At 37.0% G+C, this 9,913-nt stretch overlaps 3 protein-coding genes and 1 pseudogene across 3 annotated transcripts; 2 read left to right on the top strand and 2 right to left on the bottom strand.

Moving 5' to 3' along the window:
* Positions 1–1,457, top strand: LOC133790700 (peptidyl-prolyl cis-trans isomerase CYP19-3). The gene is made up of 2 exons (XM_062228441.1): positions 1–124; positions 682–1,457. The coding sequence occupies exon 2, from the start codon at positions 738–740 to the stop codon at positions 1,260–1,262; it is 525 nt and encodes a 174-aa protein (XP_062084425.1). The 5' UTR covers positions 1–124; positions 682–737; the 3' UTR covers positions 1,263–1,457.
* Positions 1,458–1,832: 375 nt separating this feature from the next.
* Positions 1,833–5,131, bottom strand: LOC133790702 (patatin-like protein 2; annotated as a pseudogene).
* LOC133791388 (1-aminocyclopropane-1-carboxylate oxidase homolog 1-like) lies at positions 4,956–6,361 on the top strand. The gene is made up of 3 exons (XM_062229317.1): positions 4,956–5,506; positions 5,645–5,966; positions 6,089–6,361. Exons 1-3 carry the CDS (start codon positions 4,956–4,958, stop codon positions 6,359–6,361), a joined length of 1,146 nt encoding a protein of 381 aa, XP_062085301.1.
* A 619-nt stretch (positions 6,362–6,980) lies between these two features.
* Positions 6,981–8,620, bottom strand: LOC133790698 (rubisco accumulation factor 1.1, chloroplastic-like). Its single transcript, XM_062228438.1, has one exon. The coding sequence runs from the start codon at positions 8,512–8,514 to the stop codon at positions 7,177–7,179; it is 1,338 nt and encodes a 445-aa protein (XP_062084422.1). The 5' UTR covers positions 8,515–8,620; the 3' UTR covers positions 6,981–7,176.
* Positions 8,621–9,913: the final 1,293 nt, after the last annotated feature.

Genomic DNA, 9,913 nt, shown 5'->3' with positions numbered 1-9,913 from the left:
ACCCTAAACCCCATTTTGTCTACACACGCCTATATAATGACATAACCCTAAAACCCTTAAAGATCATCTCTTTCTCATTCTCATTTCTTAGTGGCCTCCCGTTGCGAGCCAGTCTCATCTTCAGGTACTAAACCCTACTTCCTTCCCCATTTTTGTATTAATTTTTCAGTATTGTTATCTGCTTTTGCTTGAATGTATGCTCGCACATATCGAAGGTTTGTGGGTGTTTTTTCAAAAGCCCATGAACTCAAAGACTGTGCAAAATCATAAATCGTCCCACTTTTTGAATCCTCTAATGAAGCATCTATGCTTGAGGATTATTCTACGGATGATGAACATTTGTCGACCCATCTAATTTTTAATATAATTTATCTGTTTTATTATTGTTCTGAGTTTGTTGTTATTTTCAGCTTAATGATTTAAAACAAACATTTTTTTACTGGAACTTAGAGATATAGAAAGGACACATTAATGCATCTGATAATGTCTCTGCATTGGAAATGATTTTCTTAATTAAATATGATTTTAGCTTGAAAAAACCATGAAGGGAATATGAGATCTCAAGCTAATTAACATACTTTATCTTTCAGATGATGTAGCGATTTTTTTATGGATCTATGAGTTGTTTTCTGGGGATTATATTGGATTAGCTTTTAGTTAACATTCTTTGGTTTTGAACAGGAACTTGTTCTTTTGGAAGTCAAGTTAATAAAAAACTTTCAAATTGGATTGACAAAATGTCGAACCCCAAGGTCTTCTTTGACATCCTTATTGGAAAAATGAAGGCTGGCCGAGTTGTAATGGAGTTGTTTGCTGATGTTACCCCGAAAACCGCAGAAAACTTCCGTGCCCTCTGCACTGGAGAGAAAGGTCTTGGGGTATCAGGGAAGGCACTGCATTACAAAGGCTCAACCTTTCACCGGATCATCCCAAATTTCATGTGTCAAGGTGGAGACTTCACCAGAGGTAATGGGACTGGAGGAGAGTCTATTTATGGTATGAAGTTTGAGGATGAGAACTTCAAGCTGAAGCACACTGGCCCTGGTATTCTTTCAATGGCGAACTCTGGAAGAAACACCAATGGCTCTCAGTTCTTTATTTGCACCGACAAGACCGAGTGGCTTGATGGGAAGCATGTAGTGTTTGGGAAAGTTGTTGATGGATATGGTATAGTCAAAGAAATGGAGAAGGTTGGTTCAGGTAGTGGAGTGACTTCTCAACCTGTTATCATTGAAGATTGTGGACAGCTGACTGAGAACTAATAGTGTAGAAATGGTGAAATGAAGATTCCAAGCAACTTGTTTTTTTGCTTTTGCTTGAGGCCTTTCAAGGAAATAAGAAATGTTCAAATGCAAAGGGTGAATCCCATGCTGTATTTAGTTTAACTCAATTTTCATAATATTTGACTCTGTATATTTTATGGTTTGATACTTTAATATAATTTCGTATTCATGAAATGTGTGTTCTTTTTCCTAGAAAATATATTAATTCCATTCTCATCCAAGAAAAGGCAAATTTCCAATTTAATCAATACTGCCCGTCATCTGAGGATTCAAAAAACATTTGGTACTAAATACAAAAGAAAGCAATTACTTGTTGATGATCTAGGGTACAAGAACAAGGACCTGACTCCCATAGATGAACTGCTTCAAATCTTTTTCCATAAAATCAGGAGATAATTTTTACTTGTTGAGTTTTGTCTTCAGATGTTGAGTGATAAGGATTGAAATCAAGAGCATTTCTAAATTATTTCTTGTCATTTGCTAGGGTTGAGCCAATAACATATCTGATATCATATTGTTGGATGATATTGATTTTGGTTGTGTAGAAGATGAAGAAAAAATCTGTTAACAAACCACACTACGAATAAGAGTGAGTACAAAAAGCCAGAAGAATCAACTAAATGCACGAGAGTAAAACCAAAGCAAGAGGGATCGTCAACCTGAGGAATACATTATCAATTAGAGCAACAAACAAGCCAGGCCAAGGCGACACCTCCTTTCAAACGACAATCTTTTGGCAAACCTGCAAAAGAGAAAAAACTTTTGCAGAGAGGTTACAACAACAAACTTTCAAAACAGAGCCGCGACTGTCGTTTCATGTTCTTTTTTACTTGATAAGCTCTTCTTCATATGTGCCTTTGTCTTGAGTTGGTTCACACAAACCAGTTTCCAGGTTGACATTTGAAACAGGTTTCTTCAACAGCTCATTACCAATCTTCACCAGATTCTCAAGGTTTTCTCTCTTTGAGTTGTCTGTTGAGGCTTCAGTGTATTCCAAGTTATCAACCTACTTTCATTTATATACCACCAATATTAATATTTCTCTTTCTTTGTTCATACTTGGTACATAATTAAAGGAAGTTTTAGAAAAATAAGCAAACACAAACTCCAAACTCCATTTTATTGGTACCTGGACTCTGAGATAGTTGTCCTTAAAGGCAGAGGCTCCAAAGAAAACAGACATGTAGATGTCAACCATGTCATCCATTGCAGTCAAGACAACATCCATTAAGGGTGCGGTACCCTCTGGTCCCTTGAACCGTTTATATAGGCCCCGGCCTTTTCCATCTCCAACCTCAAACTTCTCGCACTGCTTTGACGACCCAGTTCCAAGTGAGAGAATAAGAAGCTTGCTGTGATCCATGATGTCAAAACATGAAGAATTTTTATCTTGAGACATCTCCTTCATCACCTCACCAATTGCGAGCAATGTCTGGTGAATTTTGAAGAAATGAGTTAGCTAAGTAAAGCATAAATTTTTATATGTTGACTAGAAAATACTACCACAGAGTTGAAAGATTACAAGGTTATTGGCTGCAACACCACCATCAATGACAATGAGGTTGAATCTCTTAGTGCCTTTGGATGATTTGTTTTCGAAATAATATGGAGGGAGGTAGTAAGGTGCTGCTGATGTGCCAATGCAGATATCTGATAGCAAAAGATCTTCTGAATCGTCACGTTTTGCCTACAATATTAGAAGTAAAAAAAAGAGATGAAAGTTTTAATTCAATTGTATAGATCATGGTACAAATTTGATGTCATATAACTTGAAGGAAACATACAGACCTTTAAGGTGGAGAAGATGACAGGTTGGAGAAGCTTGATATCAAAGGAAGGAATGACTACATTGGTTAGAGTCTCATGCGGCCTTTTCTCTCCAGTTATATTCTTGATCTTCTTATGCAGATAATCACCATATCATATTTGGGTTAAATACTTTTCTTTCAACCATTTCAATGAACCCCTCCACAGATTGGTACGCTGGAATACCATAGGAATTCCATATTGATTCAACCCAATTCGTTATGTTGTCATAGCAATGGGGTTTATACCTGCCCATCATCAAGTCAATTCAAGCATTTCATTTAAAATAACTACAATGAAAGTTATCAATGGAGGGGAGGGGTGAGAAATCTGCACTGACTTACATTAGAACACTTCTATTTCCCTCTTCTGATCCTTGAGGAAAGATCAGCTGACTCTCTTGTAGGTAAAAGTTCTTGATCTCCTCTGCAGCAAACATAGGGCGGTTTCTTTCATTTGGCATGGTAAGCATTGCAGTTACTAGGCCACCAGGGCTTGTTCCAGAAATAAAGTCAAAGTAGTCTGCTATCCTTGCATCTTCACCATCTAGTTTCTGTTTACACACACACACATATCAAATTAATTGAGACGAAAAGCAAACGCAACTTGGAAATCACTGAGTTTCATCAATATACCTGAAGCTGGGCCTCCAGAAAGTTAAAAATAATCCCAGGAATTATGCCCTCTTACTCCACCACCATCAATGCTGAGAATAGTTACAAGTTTTCCATCTATATCAACCAACCACAAGTTAACTTGTTTTCATTATCTGCCACCTTTTTTAAGTTAAACTTTGAGGACAAATCTACATTAATGTTACTAGAGTACTTAGAATATGACATGACAAAAACAACAACTCAGTAACATAGACATTAGCAGACTCACCAGTTGCCATCTTGATAAAAATATGAAACTTCCAATAAGTAGAAGCAAGATTCAATTCATGGGGAGCCCTTTAAATGGCTTGATTTGATCTACTTTTCCATCCTGATGATGCCATAATTTCAGGATGTGTTTTCTTTTTGGAGAAGTCTATTTGTGTCAGTTTCTTAAGTAGTCTATTTTTTCACGAAAGGTCATCTTTGGCAGCAGCATTTATGGAGGTTGTTGGTCCTTTTCATCTTGATATAATGAGTATTATGTCACTTGTTTTGGACATTACTATCAAATTGGTATAAAATCACAAGTCAAGTGTTAAACATTTATTCTAATTCAAAGGTACGTAGCCCACTCTTTCACGATAGAGTATCCACGTTTCAAATGAGTTTTCGATAGAGCAACAAAGCACCAAGACTTCATCAGAGTCCTGAGATAAAGGAGTGAGAACTAAAAACTTAGAAGAGTTAGAACTAAAACTAGCTGAAGTTGACTGTTACATATAGATATATGATCATAGTTGCTGTTCTATTTCATAAAATGAATTTTAACTGTCACATACTCATGACTTTAGATATAAATGAAATTTCTCATGACTTTAGTGTCAAGCTACATGAAAATTTATTTTATGTTATCATGAAAGTAACAGAAAAGAAAAAAAAATCACATAGGTGAACAGGGAAATTCAGATAGTAAAGTTAATATTGACTTTTCCCTCGATAATGTCAAAATTGATGATCCTTTCGAGGAAATTATTGTTCTACCCACATGGCACCAATATTGAGAATTCCCTGTGCAATGCATTAGAGCCCCAGTGGGACAACCATAAGCACAACATAAGCCTGATTTTTGGTTTTATTATTTTTTATTCCTCCTCCAACTCAGAAACAATCATAAAATACTTGGTAAAATCTATAAGTTGTTCTACTTGATAGATCTACATCAAGTTTTAGCAGAGGTTCCAAGAAAAAACCTTCTATGTTTAAAGAAATGGATTTCAATCTAGGACAGGATTCAGAAACTGATAGTAAGGAGTTTTATGATAGAGCAAAAGCATTGAAAGCCTTTGATGACACAAAGGCTGGTGTGAAAGGAATTGTTGATGCTGGGATTGCTACTCTTCCTCAAATCTTTGTTATGCCACCTGAAGACATTTCATCTAACAACTCAGATGATCACTCGGGCTGCCCCCAGTTCAAGGTACCAACTGTAGACCTTAAAAATATGGATGAAGATTGTTGGCATCGAGAGAAGATCGTTGACAAAATCAGACAATCTTGTGAGTCATGGGGATTCTTTAAAATTATAAACCATGGGATTCAGCAAGATGTAATGGATGAAATGATTGAAGGAGTGAGAAGATTCAATGAGCAACATCAGGAAGTGAAGATGGAGTTCTACTCTCGTGACAAGATGAAAAAGGTCCGGTTCAATAGCAACTTTGATCTTTACAAGGCAAAATCTGCGAATTGGAGGGACACTTTAATGTGTCTCATGGCTCCCAATCCACCACAGCATGAAGAATATCCAGCAGCCTGCAGGTACATACTTCCAATTGAAAAGGAATATGAAAAGAACTGAACTTTTGCTTAAAGATTTTACGTTACTTGTCAGCATTTGTCTAAAGTTAACATGAGAATCCATAATTTTGTTTGTACACTCTTGTCCTGAAATGGCAGAGATATAATGATGCAATACTCTAAGGAGCTTAACAAGTTAGGGGACACTCTGTTTCGGTTGATATCGCAGGCACTTGATCTGGATCCTAATCACCTTCAAGATATGGAATGTGCCAAAGGGCATGTCTTTTTCTGCCACTACTATCCAGCATGCCCTGATGCAGATAGGACCTTAGGACATGCCAAGCACACAGATCCAGCTTTTCTCACTATACTTCTACAAGATCAAATCGGTGGACTTCAAGTTCTACACCAAAATCATTGGATTGACATTCCCCCAGAAAAGGGAACACTTGTGATCAATGTTGGAGATCTCTTACAAGTAAATGATTTCAACATGTTCATTAAATTTCCAATGTATTTGATTGAGATTATAGACTACCTTCTGGTATTTTGATACCAGCTACATCCATCTTGACATTATTATGCTTCGTTTCTTCGCAGCTAATCTCTAATGATAAGTTCAAAAGTGTTGAGCATAGAGTGCTGGCAAATTCCACTGGTCCTAGAATCTCTGTTGCTTACTTCTTCACAACACATTTTGAAGAAACCCAAAAATTTTATGGTCCTATCAAGGAGTTGCTAACCGATGAAAGTCCACCATTGTACAAGGAGACCACCATAAAGAACTACATCGATTCTTTCCACTCAGCAGGACTTGGTGGAATTTCTGCACTTGCTCAACAGTGGCTGTCACAGAACGAGAAAGATTTTTAAACCAATCTTCAAACAAAACATAACCATCCATTTCATACATCGAAATGAAATGGTCGAGTATAATTCCACAGGGACATACATTCACTCTTGTCCCGCTCACCACATTAAGGAAATAAGATGACTGTAACAAATACAGCACAGTAGCTGTCTTGGCTTATTTATCTAATTGACAGTGTCTCGTGATCACTAGTAATAAAGTTTGTCATGTACAATGTCTTCAATTTCTATTTTGGCTTTCTCATTTCCGTTATTTGTTCAAAATCACATAGCTGAGTTGAAACACCAAAGTTTATCCAAACTTCTCAGCTCAACCATGCGTGAGTATCTACATATTTTCGATTAGAAACTAAAACTTAACAACGTGAATATCAGTAGTCAGTGAAGTAAGCACCAGACACCAAGGTGAAACAGGCAGGACTGACGAGTTCCATGCGTGGCAAGGCCAAGCTTAACACAAATAGTTTTGATCTTATACGCATACTAGCGGGACTAATGAGAGGGCACAAACTCAAATCAAGAAAAGAGTGAATGGTGCTTATATCAATCAAATTGTGATAAACATTCTCTGTTTCATTGCAAGAAGAATAACAATACATGTAATCCAATCATACAAATAATGGGAGTCAAAAATAGAAGCTTTTCTCTACTAAGTTTAAATTCAAAGTATAACATCTAAACACAAGTCATCTATGACTGCCAAAAAGAACGAGATGAAAAGTATGAACCTCATCTCAATGAACATCCGAGAGTCCCAATAAGCTTGAGATTCTACAATGGTACTTAACATACATTCTCCAAGATTATTGGATATTTTTTCATTCCCAATCCTCATCATTCAACTGATCATCCATCTCATCTCTTGGTGGCCTAACCACCATAACAACAGTCGCTAAACACTCCTTCACGCCCAAATTCTTCAATGCCAATCCCCTCATAACCTTTAACCCCTCGCCAAGGCCTCCTTCACCATCAGCAGCCACCAAATAAACTCCATCATCGGCTGCCACCTCCTTTCTCTTCCTATCAGCCACCACCAAGATGGATTCTTCTTTGTACCACTTATTAGTTTTCCATGGCAAGACTCTAGCATCACTAAACGCTATAACAATCCCTCCTTTTCCTAACCCCACCACCGGCTCCCACGCTGGCAACACCACCCAGCTCTTCCACCCTTTCTCCGCCACAACCACATTGAACTCCCCCTCAGTTCTACACTCTCCTGGCGCTTCTAAGACCTCCTTCTCCCTCTCCTCCGCCCTGCAAACCGGCAAGACCGCCACTGAGCTGGCCTCCGCCACCTCGCCAATCTTCAACCTCACTACTGGAACAAGAACAGTATCCTCAATTTCTCCTTTTGCCCCATCTTGGTTTCCCTCACTATGCAATTCCTCCAACACTCTAGCCTTTGCACCCTCAGTTTCTGCAAAATTCAAAGCTTGCTCCAAAGCATTAGTTCTCTGATCCGAAGGGTTCTTATGCTCTCTACCTTGCCTATAATACATAAAAGATAGACAATCGCCAGGGTGAGTATAGTTAAAGCTCTCCCACCCTTTATCTCCGCGTCGGCGAGGAAAATCTTTAATGGCGCGGGCGAGGTCCTGAACTCCCTTTCCGTCGAATCCATTGCCGACAATGTAGGCAGCGGCGGCGGATCTTTGTTGGGCGCTCAGCAGCCGAATTTCGTACAACAATTCAGAACCACCGGAATCGAAGTGGGCAACGATTTCCGGGTCAGTTTTGGATTGGAGTAAAGATTCACGTACCTGGGCAGCGACCAAAAGACGGTTTTGCTCGACCCCAGAAATGCCAGTAGCTTCTTCGATGGAAGAAGGCGTGAACCCTTCTTGGACAAGGGAAGGAATGATTGGGGCGTACTCAAACCAGCGACCGAGGCGGTTGGTGAGAACATCGAGGCGGCCGGCGGTGTCGAGAGAGCGGAATTGGTTGGGAAGAGGGGACGGTGGCGGGCGAAAGGGTTGGTAAAGCTGCTGCTGCTGATGAGAGTTGGATGAAGGGATGAGAGTGGCGGAGATGGGTTTAAGAGAGGGTTTAGAAAGGAGTGTGGTGGAGGAGGAGGAAAAGACCTTATCGTGGTAGAATGGAGAAAGAGGTTTCAGAGTGTTTGCAGTGAAAGAGAGCATCGCCATGGCCATGGTGATGTGAGCTTAGCTGAAGCTCAAACACCACTTGCTTGCTTTTGTCTTTGCGCCTTATCTGATCTTTAATGCCTCAACTCAATTCAACTGAGTTTTTGTTTTTATTGTTCCATTTTAGGGTATATATATGTTTTGGAAAAATAATTAAAACAATAATAATAATAATAATAATAATAATAAACATGTTTTATTGATATTTAATGGGCTGACCTTGGCCCAATGTCAAATGCCCTAAATATGAGCCCAATACAGATGAAGACATTACTTTGCGATTTTTCAAAAATGACTATTTTTATAGTTTTTATTATATCTTTACGGCCTTTGAAATTTTCTTTAAAAGGCCATTTTTTAAAAACTAAAATACAGTATTCCAAACATATAACTTGATGTAAAAATATATATTTTTGTACAATAACCATAAAAAAGTTATTTTTATATATTTAGTATATACTTAATAATAAATGTCTTCGTCTAATCTATTCCACACTATTTTTTGCTCATAGTTTATCTGATTCACACTAAGTGTGAATTTCATACTTTAGATACAATTCACATAATATCTCAAATCAAATCCAAGCTAATCTACAACAATGCAGATTTTTTTTAATATTAAATAATTTTATAATTTTCACTAAAATATGTATATTTTTTTCGCATAACCAATAAATCACGTAAATATTGAAATAAAATATTATTTTTAAATTTAAATATTTGATAATTATATAAATAAACTCCAATTACACATAACATCAAACTCCATTAGGTTTAAATCTTCAACAATAACATATATATACAGCAAGCACATAATTTTTCAACAACACAATGATTTAAAATATCATATTTTTACTTTTTAAAATATTAATATTTTATTTTTAAATATTTAAAATATTAATTTTTATAAGTATATATAAATATATGGGTATTGTATTGGTTCGGTTACTTTTACAAGTGACAATTTATTCAATCCGCACAAAATGTAGATTTTAGATTTTCCAATTCAATCTAATCCGCACAAATACAAATATGCGCATTTTGCGGATTGGATTGAATTGTGCGGATTGATTTGGATTTTGTATTTTGTGAACACCCCTACTTGATAATACATTTGAAAATAGATTTTTTTTTAAGAGAAAAATCTGAATAGTGACCCATGCAATATTTCAATTTGGTGAGAACAATCTCCATTTTTTCCCTACTTTATTTCTCTTTCTTTGGAATTGATATCTTAGAAAAAATAAACCAATCAATTCTAAAAAAAATATTTTCTCTTATTTGGAATTAAGGTACGTAAAGCAATGGAGAATCAAAATTTTCAATCAGTCACCAAACACTACAATGAACCGAAGTGTTCACATTGAGTTTTGAATAATTTTAACGAGAATCCAAAATGTAAATG

Source organism: Humulus lupulus, chromosome 7 (genome assembly GCF_963169125.1).
Source record: "Humulus lupulus chromosome 7, drHumLupu1.1, whole genome shotgun sequence".
NCBI classification, from domain to species: Eukaryota; Viridiplantae; Streptophyta; class Magnoliopsida; order Rosales; family Cannabaceae; genus Humulus; species Humulus lupulus.
Note: the sequence above shows the minus strand (reverse complement) of the source record. Positions and strands in the feature narration are given on the sequence as shown.